Source organism: Mandrillus leucophaeus, unplaced genomic scaffold, assembly GCF_000951045.1.
Source record: "Mandrillus leucophaeus isolate KB7577 unplaced genomic scaffold, Mleu.le_1.0 Scaffold35, whole genome shotgun sequence".
Taxonomy (NCBI): Eukaryota; Metazoa; Chordata; class Mammalia; order Primates; family Cercopithecidae; genus Mandrillus; species Mandrillus leucophaeus.
Genome location: NW_012103698.1, coordinates 4,356,080 through 4,371,779, shown reverse-complemented (window position 1 = coordinate 4,371,779; position 15,700 = coordinate 4,356,080). Strand labels below are relative to the sequence as shown.

At 42.2% G+C, this 15,700-nt stretch overlaps 1 protein-coding gene across 1 annotated transcript in view; it reads right to left on the bottom strand.

Annotated features, from left to right (window-relative positions):
* The window catches only part of FSIP1 (fibrous sheath interacting protein 1), a 226,422-nt gene that overhangs the window by 21,518 nt on the left and 189,204 nt on the right, over positions 1-15,700 (bottom strand). The window contains exon 11 of the mRNA XM_011989321.1: positions 491-1,001. Coding sequence (XP_011844711.1) covers positions 491-1,001 — 511 coding nt within the window. The remainder of the gene's footprint in view (positions 1-490; positions 1,002-15,700) is intronic.

Genomic DNA, 15,700 nt, shown 5'->3' with positions numbered 1-15,700 from the left:
CCCACATTGCCAAGACAATCCTAAGCCAAAAGAACAAAGCTGGAGGCATCACGCTACCTGACTTTAAACTATACTACAAGGCTACAGTAACCAAAACAGCATGGTACTGGTAGCAAAACAGAGATATAGATCAATGGAACAGAACAGAGCCCTCAGAAATAATACTACACATCTACAGCCATCTGATCTTTGACAAACCTGACAAAAACAAGAAATGGGGAAAGGATTCCCTATTTAATAAACGGTGCTGGGAAAATTGGCTAGCCATAAGTAGAAAGCTGAAACTGGATCCTCTCCTTACTCCTTATATGAAAATTATATGATTTCATAAGACCATTGGGAAATAGGTTTTATGTTTGCATGCTCTTACTGATGCTACCTGTGACTTACAGACATACCTTCTTATCCTACTCTAATTTAAACAATAATACCTTTATATTGAGGTGCTTTTGAGACTTATTTAGCAAAACACATGTTCGCCAAGCCTCACCTGCTTTTGTTTTCTCTGGAGAATTGAGTTTCAGATGTTGGTCTTCTGATGAAAGGCTCACAGTGATACCATACAGTGGATCATCCAAGAAGGAGGGCCTTTTCAGTCTCCCAATGCCAAGAGTCTTTGACATAAAATAGTCTTTTGTGTCACTAATAATATCATTCTTCGAAAATTGAAGGCATTTCATATTCTCTACTTCAGTGACAAGAGCTTCTGACATGCGATGTCCAGTCAAAGCTTTAGTGAGATAGTAGCCTTTAGAAGCCTCACGTTCTGCACTCTCAAGCATATCTGCATCTTCTGCCTCAGTTTTCTGGACCTCTGTTCCTGATTCATTTAGTAATTTAGAGATGATGGACCTGGAAAGCTGGGGGAACGTAGGTATTACATCCTCAATGTCTTCATTTTCTCTTTCTGTAGAAAGTTTAATGATGGATTTTTGTTTAACTATGCATTCATCCAGAAGACACTTTAACTGTTCTTCAGAGAGACGCAATGTGGACTGTAACTGATGAAATAAACCAAAAGTTTACATAGTCAATTGACTGAGTAAACACATATATTTTTGGGAGGCATCCAGTTATACAATATAAATGCAAGTAACCCCTTATACAACACATAAAAATAGAAAAATAATTCTGTGTAAAGTATCCAAAACTGTAGGGGAAATGTCATAATCCTGGCAAAATCTTTGGGTGGTGTTTCTCTGACCCCACCCATCCCTCAGCATGAACCCCACCACCACCCAATTCCTTAACTGGGGAAAAAATTGGCATACAAGGCAGACTACCCCTACCCCTGGGGATTCAGCCCTCCCTTGTCTGTCCACAACTCTCAGTGGACAATACTGCTGAAGACAGAAAAGGAAGGGTGAAGGGTGGTGCATCCTGAGATGGGTCATTGCTTCAAAGCTACAGGTCTAGGCAGAGGCCAGGGGCATTCCAGAGGCGGTGCATTTGGGGAGAATGATTTGATCATACATATTTAATCTCTGCTTGTAAAGGTTACCAGGGCTGAGTGTTTCAACCAAGACTGTAAATATTTAAAAACATTTTTTTTCTTCTAGCAATATTCTCAGGAAGTAAATTTTAAAAAACGAGATGAAAGTAGACAGCCATGTTCTACAAGACTTCAGCTGAATAGCATGACATTTGAGTTGCATCAATCTCAAAAAGGAATGAGATTAAAATATAGTGAAACACACTGAAAAAAAAAGTGTCTACTTCCCAAAAAATCTGTCTTCCATGGTTTACATGTGGATTATCTAGGAAAAGACTAATCCTCCTTTACAGGGGGATGAATTATCTGAGAACAAGAAGTTCCATAAGAAAACTTAATCATGAATTTCAATGACTTTAATTTCTACTTCAGCAAAGTAAAATAACGCTATTGACCTACTCTGAAAGTACACAGTAAAAAATAACTAAATATTCTGCATATGTAAAGTACTAAAATAAAAAGCTATTATTGAAACTAGTATAGTTAATTCTCCACTATTACGTAAAGCTTCTAATACAACTAATAAATACTAGTATGTAAAACAATTTTGTGCCATGTTTAAAAAATATTGTTTAAAATTATATTTAACTTACCTATATTAAAACTAGTTTTTATAGCAGCAAGTGTCACTATGAGCATGAGGATAATAAGAAATTGTCTGGGAATATATTCTTAGTAATCGTTTGGAATTCAAAATTCAGGTGACTGATCCTAAGGTTAATATATATGTCAAGAAATAGGATTAGAATTATATATTAGCAAATTCTACTTTTAGTCACTAGGCATTTCAGGCATCCAGATATACTACTTTATCCATCTTTATCCAGAATCAGGAGCATTCTCTTCACTCTACTATATAAACCTAGTCAAGGAGAAAATGAAGGAAGTCCTTCTATGACATTAGATACCTAAAACACACTTTCAAACTTGGCTTACGTGAAATTACTTATAATGTGTAGACAATTCCCTAGGATTTAGAAAGAGCCCGCTGAGTGTCATCCTTACCAAACATCCTCATCAAAGCCTTATTATGATGTAATTTTTAGACACTAGAAAAAAATCAGTCCATATTAGAGCAGGAGGAGGTCTCCAAGGAAAAAAGGGTAGGAGGGAGGATTGGTAGATTATCCAATATGCTTAACCATTTCCAAAAGTAATATTGATATGATAGATGTTTGGCAGTTCTGATGATATATTTGGCTAAATACACAGAAAATGAAGCAAAAGGAAAATCAAAGCAATTGTGAACTCTGGGGAAAACAAAAAGTTTTATCAAAAAAAAGGAAAAGCGGTGACATATACACAGAAAATTAGGCAGAAGAAACTAAGATAATTATTAAAGTCTAGGACAAACAAAAAGTTACATGAGAAAGGATGCCATAGGCTAATAATTGCTTCTGATGTGAACAATATTTACACAGTCAATGATAATATAAATACTGATGACTAAAGTAAGCAAAAATTGTGACTTAACTATTTTGGGGAAATGTGAGGAGAAACAAGGGGTGTTTGCACTTTATTAGTTAAATTATTGCCTACCATTATAGCAACCCAATACATAATGTCTAAAACTAATCAATTAAGAAAGTAAGTCATTAATAAATAATATAGAGGTAAAATTCAGAAAAACATAAAAGATTTAAAAGTAGTTAACTGGAGAAAATATCAAGGGGTAGGGAAGGCTGAGGCAAGGGATTGCCATTTTTATTTAAAACATTTTAACACAACTTTTTCTTTATTACTGTAACAAAAGTTAAAATTAAATATAAAAATAAAAGTAATTTAAATGTATTTTTTTTTGAGATGGAGTCTTGTTCTGTCACCCAGGCTGGAGTACAGTGGCTCAATCGTGGCTCACTGCAACCTCTGCTTCCTGGGTTCAAGCGAGTCTCGCATCTCAGCCTCCCCAGTAGCTGGGATTACAGGCACCCACCACCACACCTGGCATACATAAATATAAATGTGTGTGTGTATACATATATATATATTTATTTATTTATTTATTTATTTATTTTTATTTTTAGTGGAGACAGAGTTTTAGCATATTGGTCAGGCTGGTCTTGAACTCCTGACCTCAGGTAATCCATCCACCTCGGCCTCCCAAATTGTTAAGATTATAGGTGTAAGCCACCATGCCCAGCCCAAATTTTTTAATAAAAATGCACTTAGAAATAAAATTTAGAATATTTAAATGAAATTCCTAAGTGATAGTATGTTTGGACATCAGAAGCTGACCCATGTTTCATGGAGCCAGAAATTTATATAATCTTGGAGCAAGAGAAGGGCATTTCTTAAAAAAAAAAAAAAAATACAAAATTACAAATTCAAAATTAGGTACAAAAGTGAGTTTCTTTTATTTTAGTATGTGAAAAAGATCACAACAAATTACTAGGATCTCGGGGAGGGCTGAGTCGATTTCTTACAGTATCTCTTTAGGTCATCGACCAGACATGCTTACAGAAATGTTTGCTGATTGCAAACTGGCTTCCTCCTTCCCACCCCAAAGCTCCTATAAGTGAGAGGCCCTGAGCTGAATCTTTACTGGCTTCATGGTAAATTGCTTCTGGGTACTATGGGATAAAACATTACACATTACAGCTTGTGTGTACACAGAAATAAGCTGGACTACAATTACCCTGATCCTCCTGGGGGAAGCAGCTGGATAGGAAAGAAAACACGGAAGACTAGAACCTGGGCTTCCATCCAAGCTTTGCTGCCTTGAGCATGTCACCTGAGTTCTCAGGGGCCCATCTCCTTTATCTGTAAAATAAGGAACTTTAGAAGATAATCTCTACATTAAATTCTAACTCTAACATTGCTTTTTATGAATAACTACTCTAAAAATAAAAATAAATTTTAAAATAAACTTTTCTACTGACGTTACAGTGTAGCCTGGGTAGAGATATGAAAACAAAATAATAGCAAGAAGAGAACTTTTATTTATTCAGCTCCTTCACAATATCAATCCTGAACTCATAAAATAACTAAACATTCTCTGGCCTCAAAATATAAGTAAAAGCAAATGAAACACATTACGCCCTCAAATTAATTTAATAACAGTGCTTCTGGGTGGCGATACAGACTGGAAACTTCAGCACGACCCATCTTTCCCATCTTTTGATTCCCAGCAGAGTCTTGCCCGCAGTCAAAGCTCAGTAAATGACTATCATGAGAACTGAATGATTAGAGTGCTTAAACCGTTTTTTAAGGTATTATATTAATATAATTTATTTACAAATACTGAACTGAAGTAAACTAGGGCTCCATCACAAACATCCCCAACTACCTTCAATAGTTAAGGAACCATCTAACCCACAGCCTTTTTCCAGATTGCTCTCAAAAATTCTGAGCTAATAAGCACCATGACTGAACCACTCACTGTGCAGGCACTGTCAAGTAACCATCTGTTCAAGTATTCACCTCAAAGTATTCATCTTTCATGCCAGCTCTAATTTCTCAGTATTCCATAAACAAGTTATTATTCATACTATTCCTATCCTTCATAAAACTCAACATAGTGCATCTCAGTCTTCATTTTTCCAGGCCAGAACCCAACTTCTTCTCACTCTGTATATGAAAGCCCCTCTCTTCCCACCTTCATTTTAGTAGCTCTTTAATGAATCTTCTTTCTTGTTTCAGCCAATACACACACATTTCATGGTAAAAGAGTAAATCTATTGGATTTTCATCGGGAAAAGAATAGAATACACATGCGGTGTTAGTTCTGCCGCACCCTGCTGATCTGGTTGGGCCACTAGGTTATGTCTTACAGAATAATAAGAAGTAGGCAGCATTCACTAAGCAGACTAGACTCTGCACTAGGCATATTACATGTATTGATTCCTTTAATCTTTGCAACAAACCTATGAGGTAGATACTATTGTTATTTCCACTTTGTAGATGAAGAAACTGAGGCACCAAGAAATTAAGTAACCTCTCCAAGGTCATATAGCTTCTAAATGGTGGACTTGAAATTTGAATCCAGGTAGTCTGGGTCCAGAGCCTAAGTGTCTAGCCACGTGGCTACACTGCCACTCGCTGTAAATGAGTTCTCCCTCTACCACCCTCCAAGTGTCCTTTTCCCAACTGCTGCTCATTTTTCTGTCCATTCTATCAGATATAGAAACTTTTTTACTTAACTTGGGACTTTATTACCCAGATTAGCTTTTGTATGTATGTTTTATGCAAATGTATACAGTGTATGTTTTATGCAAACATACATAGTGCCCTCTCTTTGAGCTCATTAAAAAAAAAAAAAAAAACCCAGCCACAGCTCCATTCCCAGGATGCCCACTGTTTACACATCTCCACCCAGATAAATGCCAGTTTGGTGTAGAAGTTAAATTTGATGAGGAATGCAACTTGTAATTGCTGGAGATGGAACACAGACTGTGGATTATCTCACTCTCATCCCTGCCCCACCTCCTATGCTATATATCCGGAGTTTCTCCAGCCATAAAAATCTCCAGTTAATTGGGCAATGGATTTTGTTGACAAGGCAATCAAGATTATGTCCCTGATGCAGATAATCAGAAAGTCTACCCATTATAAACCAGCAGAAGCAATCTTGTCCTTTGATGTAAGCTTACTTCGGGTGTTTTTTATTTCCCCCAAACAGCATTCCTGAAGACCCACCCTACGAAACCAATACCATTATCACAAGTGAGAAAAGGGTGGAAAGCTAGAATGTTCTAAATGATTAACAAGGAAAATATGGATGTACACAGATTTTAATGACATCGAGTTCTACTTCCAAAGATGCAACTAAAAAACATTCCACCGTTTGCTTAATGACGAAGATATAAGTTTATAGCTCTCTGTTGCAACCACTGCTGGCAACACCTCAGTAGTAGTTTATTTTAGTCAAGGATTTTTGGCTACAAGGAACAGAAACCCTTATGTCAAAAACAAGAGGTAGTAGGGTTGAGGTTTGTTGTAAGATCAAAGAAGTCATTTCATGGACAACAAGAAGCAGGAAGTAAGAGTATAGACTGGCCTTTCAGAGTCTAGAGCTGAGAAGCCACCAGGAACCAAAGTCATGTGCCCCGTCTGTCTTTCTTGGTCCATGTCATCTCTTAACTCACTGCCTGCCTGATGCATCCTCCTCTCTGCAAACCCGCTTTCTCTGCTTATTAATAGTTTCTGCTTTTTCACAACCTCAGCTTGCCTATGTATTATGAACTGACTCCATAAGAGTACCACACCCACCAACAACTGACTATGTCCTTTAGCTCTCTGTATTCTTTTGCTTAAATTTTCAAGCAAGATAACCTGGTTGGTCACTGGCCAGGTTGATGGACTGCCTGTGTCAGGTTCAAGTGTTCACCACTTGAACTGAGGGTCACATGGCAGAAACACAACCATCCAAGCCCAAGGTTTTGGCAGGGCTGTGGGTAAGGTGATTTCCCAAACAAGAAGGTATCAACAGAGCAGGGATTCCAAAATAAACCTATCACATATTTGAACTACAATCACTATGAAGTAAGTAACCATCAGAAAGAACCTGCCACTTAATCTAGTTCTATAGTCAACTAAAGCTTTAATGATCAAAGTGTTTCCAAACTTCACCAATCTCATTAAATCTGGGTACTCACTGAAGAGTTATTTGAGATGTAAATGTAGAACTAGTTGTCAGAAAATATCTACCTGTGCATAGAAAAATAAAGGCACTCCAGTTAGGCTACAGAACAGCACTATCGAGTCTGAATGCTCCCAATAGGCTCACATCACTTGCTATAGCTCTTTTGGATTAAACACATCTAAATATCAATGGAGAAAAATAATTTTTTTTTCATTTTAATGTCTGTATCAATGGTGCTAAGGATTCATAGGAGAAAAGGGCTTATTCTTCCTTCCTCTCCTAGCTCCTTCCCTCCCTATTCCATTCTCCCACCTTCCTTTCTTACACTGGGGCTACCCCAATCATATAAAGGCAAGTCCAGCAGGTAGACTGCTCTTAGGAGGCCATACCAAGGACAAAGGGTCCTGGGGGCCAGGGACAATCTGGCGTATTTTTCACCAGAATAGTCAGAGGCTGTCTGGCCAGAAGAGAATCTGAACTCTAGTCAAAAAGGAAGCAAATATCATTGCCAGAGAAACTATGTAAACCACCATCAAGAGTGAGGGTTGAGGCAAGGCTGTAAACAGGAAAGTGAGTCAGCCCCCAGGTCAGCAGCCAGGAGGCTTAGTGGACAGAATAATACTGAGTGTGAAGTAGGTCAAGGCAAACAGCTCTGAAGCGAGGTCATGAACGCTGTGGTGGTGTGGGAAGCCCTTTTTATGTGGGGCCTGGCATGGCAAAGTCACTGTGCCGAATCAGACCCCACCCATGCCTAGGCTACCCATCTTCCCCAAACAGCTGGGTGAGGCAGGGCTTGCCTTATGGGTTTGCCTGGTTGAGAGGCTGTTGTGGCCCTGGGCAGTCTGTGATGGCTCTTATTGTGTGGCCCAGGTGCCCAGGCTTCAAGGATCCAGGCTTTCTGTTTCTATGTACCAGAATGAGAGAGGTGGGCTGCTAGCGAGACCCCTGTGTGTAAATTAGGGATGAGCATGGATCGAGGGAGCTAGAAGCTAGAGGTAGGATTCTCAAGTCCTATTATTTGAAAAAGGGTTAGAAACGTGGCTTGCTGGGGACATAAGCAGAAGAGTGTGGAGGTGCTTGGCAGGAGAGCCAGACTGTGCTTTCTAACAGGGTGACTGTGCTTTCTAACTGTGCTTTCTAACAGGGTGACTGGTGAAAAGGGACTCTTATGTTTTCATTTTGTGGGACAATTATCATTTGAGGATTGCCAACAGTAGCTGTTTTCTAGCAGTAGAGACAGCAAGTCCACTTGGATCAGATGCCCTTTGTTCTGAGCAAGTTGCCGGAATGGCCCTGTTATCACATGTCTATCACTTCCTTTTCCGAAACAAGTCTGGGGCCCAGCTCTATCTACAGCTGGAGGGGGCCTGGCACCCCTGCCCCGAACTCCCAGCTAAAAAAGCCTGGCCAGGAGATGAGGTGCACAGATTTGCATAAAGAGCCTAAAAAGAGGCCCCTGATTGAGTAGTTCTCATGGTCCAAGGGAACTGGAATCTCCTCCACCCCCTACCCCAGGATGTAGATCCAGTCTGTTACTTTACAGCAGCGAGCTCCCACTGCTTTGCAAGACTGTTTATTGGCCATTATTAGTTATGAGTATCATTTGCATGGGTGAAGGCCTTCTGTACTCTGTTTGATGATGCCTATTTTTACTGTGTAGAGATAAGTTGGGTCAAGGAAGGTTGTGATGGGGTCAGCAGTCAAGAAGGCCATTAGCTATTTAAATACCCGAACCTCCAATGGATCCAGATTAACCCTCACCCTCTTGCAGGAAATCAGCTGATAGATGAGTCACATTGGAGAAATCTGGTATAAATGAAACCTAAAGAACTTATGTATGCCCACAGGGGTCTCTAGAACTTTAAATACTTTGCTTGATATCATCTAAACTTCACAACTGTAGAGAAGGTATCCTCAGAACTCTGTCTCTGGGATTTTCAACACGTATCTTCTGTGTTGAGCTGGCCTGAAGATGGAGGTTCTGTGGTCTGTAAAGAATCTTCCCAAACAGGGTTTAAGGTCAGGTCAGGGGAGTGTATCTAACACGCTCCACCTTGTACTGGTGCTGAAACAAGGTGGAGATGTGGCATGGACTGGAAGGTAATACCTGGCCTCGCACGGCCTGCGCATAGGTCAGTGATATGGTTTGGCTCTGTGTCCCCACCCAAATCTTATCTCAAATTGTAATCCTCATGTGTTGAGGGAGGGATCTAGTGGGAGGTGATTGGAACACAGGGGCAGTTTCCCCCACGCTGTTCTTGTGAGTGAGAAAGTTCTCACGAGATCTGATGGTTTTAAAAGTGACAGTTTCCCCTGTGTGCTCTCTCTCTTGCCTGCTGCCATGTAAGATGTGCCTTGCTTCCCCTCTGCCTTCTGCCATGATCCTAAGTTTCCTAAGGCCTCCCCAGCCATTCGGAACTGGGAGTCAATTAAACATCTTTTCTTTACAAATTACCCCGTCTCAGGTAGTATTTTTACAGCAGTGTGAAAATAGATGAATACAGTCAGACAAGGCTTCAGGTTCTGACTACCAGTACTTCTGCTTTCCAGAGACATGGGCCCTTAATACATGATCAGTGCGAAGATCACCAGCAGCTCCTCTGCCTCTTATTGTGAGAAGCATCTCACTAGTGTAGTACTATCTGGACCCTGCTCCCTCACCCCAATCACAGAGAACACTCAGCTAGTCCCCACCCATATGAGAGAGACCCCTCAAAAAGATGTTCAACCCCCGGGAACTGGAAAACCGAGTATTTCCTTACATGGCCAAGAAGTTTCTCAGCAGCATACACGAGTCAAACAGCCAAGCTTCACTGACATTACACTGCTCAACATGACTGGATTCAGATTACCCATCACCCAGACCTGTGCACTTGCCTGCTGCTGGGCTGAGCACTTGCCTGCTGCCGGGCTGAGCAGATCTAACATGGCCTGTGCTGCTCTCACAGGTGTAGACCTGGATGTCACTTCTGATACCACTGCCATGGCCCCTCAAGTCACCCATGGGCACATCAAGCCCCTCTTGGCTCCTTCCCAGGATTTCTTGTCTATTGCTGATGAGGTGTGAGTTGCTAATAAGGTGTGGGATGATCAGCTGGCCACTTCTAGGCTTGTAAAAACCACAAGCGCAAGATAATTCATGCCCCTTGGGGCAGACTTTGACCAAGGGGAGAGGGTAGGCAGTGAAGGAGTTACTTTCCCCCTGGAAGGACTCCCTGAAATGCAGTCACCCACATGGCATTTCTCTGAATGTGTCCCACAAGATCAAACAATCAGCTGTACTTGCTAGCAAGCAGTAGTCAGGTCAGTGATACAGCTCTTATACTTACTCGCTTTCTTTGCTTCACTTCTCTTGTTCCCCACTTCTGCTTCTCTGGTGACGCTTTCGCTAATGAAGCGGCAGCATATTAGCCTCAGGCCCCGCTGCTCCACACGAAGACATTCGCAATAAGCAACAGCTTCCAAGTCACGGCTGGGCAGGACTCTGAAGGGGGCAACTCGAACCAAACAGAGTGGGCCTGGAAGCACAGGGTCAGCAGCTCCAACCAGCCTCTGCAGACTGTCAACAACGCTCACATGCTGGCGCTGGCTGGGTGCAGGTTCAGGGTGATGGCCAGTACTGTCAACGCCATAGGAGAGAGAAGGCAAAGTGATGCTTCAGAATCCTTGGGGCTCATGGCTTAATAGCTGGTTTCTACTGGCGTAGCTGGGACCAGAGCAGCAGAGTACTGTCCAAGAAGACAGAGTCAAAGGAGAAAAATCCTTTGAAGGCCTAGAATTTGCCCAGGGCAGCCAGAGGCAGCACCACTAGAGGGAGAATATGAATTGGAGCCCGGGGAAGAAAGCCAAGTCACGGCTTAGGTTGGAGTGTCGAGATAAACAGAAAGAATGACAAGTATGGGGTATAAAAGAGGTCACGGCATGTTGTTCAGTGCCAAGGCATGTCCACTGCAAAGACGTAGGAGGCCTGCTTTCATTCTGGACGGGCAGAGTGTAAGACCAGGCCAGGGGGCTAAAAGGAGTGAGGCAGGAGAAGACCCTAAAAGCCACCGAGGAATCAAAATGACGTGCAAGGTGAGCTATGCACGTGTGACATTCCTTCACATCTTAGACGCATCCCCAGCTTCCTCGTGGCATTTTCTACTCCATTTGGGAAAGCCTCTCAAGTTAAGTGTTCCTTAAGCTTACACACTCTCTCTCTCTGAAAGCAACAGAAAGTCCCAGAGGGAGAGGAAATACCCTTACCAACAGCAGAGAGTAGCGGCGAGAGGCTGACATTTCTCAGTTTAGACTCCAGCGCTCTCACTCCCCAGCTGTTTGGTATTGGGCAAATGACTTAACCTTTCAAAGTCTGATTTCTAATCAGTAGAGTAGAAATACTAACAACTAGCTGACTCCAAACAACTGGTTGGGAGGAACACTAACAAGTAACAATTTGCAATAGTATTAAATACCTGCGTGAAGCTGCAAGGACCATGCCTGATGCAGACAAAGCAGGAGTTCGATCGATGCTGGAACACCAATAGCAAATCTCAGCTTCCGTCTGGAAGCTGGCAGCAGCAGCAGCAGCCAGATGGCCTCTCAGCAGCTGTACGCTGAAGCCTGTACTTTCCAAGTTCAACTGGCCCCTACTTTTGAAGATCCCTCTCAGATACCAGGAACGGAGCTTTATGGACGATCTCACAACTAACAGTTCACAAGGAGTGAGCTGTCATGTGTACTCTTGTAGATTCATGGGGCCGTGGAGGGGGTGCTACAGAGGCTGTGAGATGCTGGGAGAGGACACTCAAGAGGGAAAGGTTGGCATGTGATTCTCTATCATTGCCGTCGGAAGGTTTATACTTCAAGGCTGACACTAATAAGTCTTCAGCATCAGAAAGTACTGTATGTGGTAACCACAAAGTAACCAGAAAGGGGCTGGCTTCTAGATACTTTTACATTTGGTTAAAATAAGCCCTGTCAGGGCGCCACGTGAGTCTTGTAAAGCGGAGGGCTGAAGTTAAGCCAGGTTCATCCCATGCTCCACGCACAGGGGCACGTGCCCCATTAGTCAGTTTTTCTCTTGTTCCTTAGGCTGCCCCTCAGCCCTCTCCACCTGTGCATACCCTCTTCAGGAAGCAAACTCTGTTTCAAACGTTTACTTGTTTCCTGTTGCCCTCACATGAAATCCTGAGGTGCGCTTCCTCACTACTGTCCCTGAGTCTAAGCAATCTAGGTCAATGTACAACTCTCTCAAGGAACAAACACATTTTACAGGAGCCTTGTTGAATCAGCATGACTTAACCTGAAGAGGTGATTCTACGAATGGAATCCAAGCCCCACAGCTGGATGGTAGAAAGATATTTGAAAGATACCACTTTGAGCACCCTCAAATCAGGCCACACTGGGCAAAGTTAGGCCTCGTCTCGTTCTACAAATGGTCAGTCCTGACAAATTTCATCAGATCTCATTTTCCTCTTGGCTATAAATCTAGTGCGATACAGTTAACTGCACATTTAACTTGTTAACCACAGAGAGCTTTCCCTGGTCACAAACGGGTGACTTGCAACATTTCCCAGGGTTGAGCAAGTGCTCCTGAAGCTCTGCCCTGTCTAGACACGTATCTGAAATATCTAATTACCCCTGTACATTCTGCAGAGCACACAAAGTCCAACGTCATTACATAAACATAAAGCTCCATATTAATATATTTGCTCAGTGAACTGTCCTTTTACATTTGCCAATATGAACGTGAAATCATGCTGCTGCTGAGAATAAGGATAATATATTGTGAATAAGAAGTTCCAAGTTGTGCTCTGATCCAAATTATGAAAGTTAAATTATCTAGACAGCAAACCAAAAAGAAGCTGTGTAGTGAACTGAATCCAAATTCAGAAGAATCTAAATAGCCTGATAAGCATGGCCTCTCTTAAATGATGCATTTAAATAGCTTCCCTTTCACACGGAGCAAGAGGCTTTAAGAGAGAGATGAATCATCCACCTCCCTCCCTGTCAGCGGGTCCCACATTAGGTGGGTGTCCAGACCAGCCCAGGTCATTAGTCAGCACTGGGGGCGGGGCATGGAATGAACAGGACTGATAGCCCTGGACTATCTACTATGCACCAGGAGTTTCCATATACAGTATTTATTCCATTTACCTCTTCCAACTACCTAGTGGGGAAAATTGGAAAATCATTCTCCATATTGAACAAATAAGGAAACTAAGCCTCAGAGAAATTGAATAGTCCAGGGCCCAGAACTAATTAAAAAAATGAAGCCAGACTATAAAGTTAGAGCCTCTTCATACTAATTGCGTTCAGACAGATGCTTACAAGAGTTGGTTAAACTCCTTTTTCAAGGGGGAGCACCTGGCAGCAGCATGATACCATAACACGCCCCCTCCACACTCTATCCGGCATCTGAAAATGTGATACCACAGAGCAGCCTCGTAAGGGGAGCCCCTTTCGACTCATAAATCTGAGGCAAATGTATAAATAAGCCCTCACCAGTGGGTGGCGGCTGCCCTCTGTGTCTCCCACACCTGGGGCATCAGGCTGTGCCATCCCAGTACCCTCTGCATCTACTTTCCCTGCTGGATGTAAGTTCCTCGGGCTGGGACCAGGTCCTCCTCATCTCTGTGTTCCCATACCTAGCACAGAGCCTTGGTACAAGATGCACATGTGGCAAAACTTCGTTGACAACATGACGCTTTCTTTGGGTGCTCCTCCACCCTCTGCAGTGACATCGCACCCCTAAAAACTCAGTGCTCTTAGTCTGTCCCCTTACTGACCAGTGGTCCTACACCATGGCCCATCCTAGGCCCAACTCCTCTTCTCTCCCCTATGTCTTGTTCCCTTCAGAGCCTGCACTCCCCACATGACTCTGGATGACAATGGTTTAATCAATTAATGAACCTTTGTTTATGATTTGGGCACCGCAGATAGCAATGCTTTAACTCCTGAAGAGCTCCTGAATGCGAGAAACCTCAGATCCCAGCACGGGAAGACAGACAGACAAACGGTTGAAAGAAAGGGTGCTGAAAGTATTCTCCATTTCACCCTGTATGGGCAATGATTCACCCCACCTATGGGCAGAGGCCAAGTACCTCTTCCTAGACTTCATGTCCACTCACCATGGAAAAAATGCTTCAGATTTGCAAAAATTCCCAAGCGCGAGAAAAAGCCTGCATTCTGGGCCTGTTGCTGTGAGAGTCACTACAAGTCTGACATAGAGGTTTAATTTGGTCTGCTGTGAAAATAGAACTGAATAATAATTACAGTCTTTGATTGTGGTTAGGTTTAATTATAGAAACTTACTCAAGTACATATATATTAATAGAAAGCCTCACAAACATGGCAGAAAACCATTTCTATTCATAAGTATTTACAGGGAAAGCTCTCCTTATTTACTTTATTAGTAAATACATATTTTGAATCAGCAAACCAAAAGACAGGCCCCACCTTTCATGTGAACATTTTCTAATCATGTCATGTCAGTATTTTCTCCTTTGATTTCCAATGAGCTGGCACGAGCTCTGGCCTCTGCACTAGATGGTGGCGCTGAGTCACTTATTTAGAATGGAATTATGGATCATATAAAGACTGATAAGTACAACAGATGTTCAATGTGGTGGTTGTTGGAAATGTCGCCTAATTAAATACGCTAAAATATTTTGGCTGAAAAAATTTTTTAAATCTTCTAATTTTTATACCTTCCGATTTTCTTTGTTGTTGTTGAGACAGGGTCCAGCTTTGTCACCCAGGCTGGAGTGCAGTGGCTCAGTCTTGGCTCACTACAACCTCCGCCCGCTGGGCTCAAGCTATTCTCCCACCTAGCCTCCCAAGTAGCTGGGACTACAGATACACACCACCATGCCCAGCTAATTTTTTAATTTTTTTGTAGAGATGAGGTTTTGCCATGTTGCCCAAGCTCATCTTGAACTCCTGAGCTCAAGCAATTCTCCCACCTCAGCCTCGCAAAGTGCTCGGATTTTAGGCATGAGCCACCATGCCTGGCAACTTCTGATTTTGTAATACAGAAATAACTGTCTTGGCCAGGCACGGTGGCTCACGCCTGTAATCCCAGCATTTTGGGAGGCCAAGGAGGGTGGATCATGAGGTCATGAGATCAAGACCATCCTGGTCAACATGGTGAAACCCTGTGTCTACTAAAAATACAAAAATTAGCTGGGCGTGGTGGCGCATGCCTGTAATCCCAGCTACTCAGGAGGCTGAGGCGGGAGAATCGCTTGAACCAGAAAGTCAGAGGTTGCAGTGAGCGAAGATCGGCCACTGCACTCCAACCTGGTGAGAGAGTGAGACTCTGTCTCAAAAAAAAAAATAAAATAAATAACTGTCTTTGGAAGTTAGACAAAATAATAAACAGTTTTTATTTCCTTTTCATCTAATTTCAAATTAATGTCTTAACTTCAAGTAGGCAGGGCAAAAACACAATTTCTCTCAAATCGGGTAATAAGAATTAATTGAAGGGTAATAGGCCAAAATACAAGGAGCACAAAAAAGAAAGCACAGACATGTGGATTCAGAATTGTGCTTCCCTTTGCTAGATATAAATTTCACTCCTGTAATTATCATTTTTAATGTCCAAAATCTTCCCCACATAGGCTATACTTTTTTTTTTTTTTTTT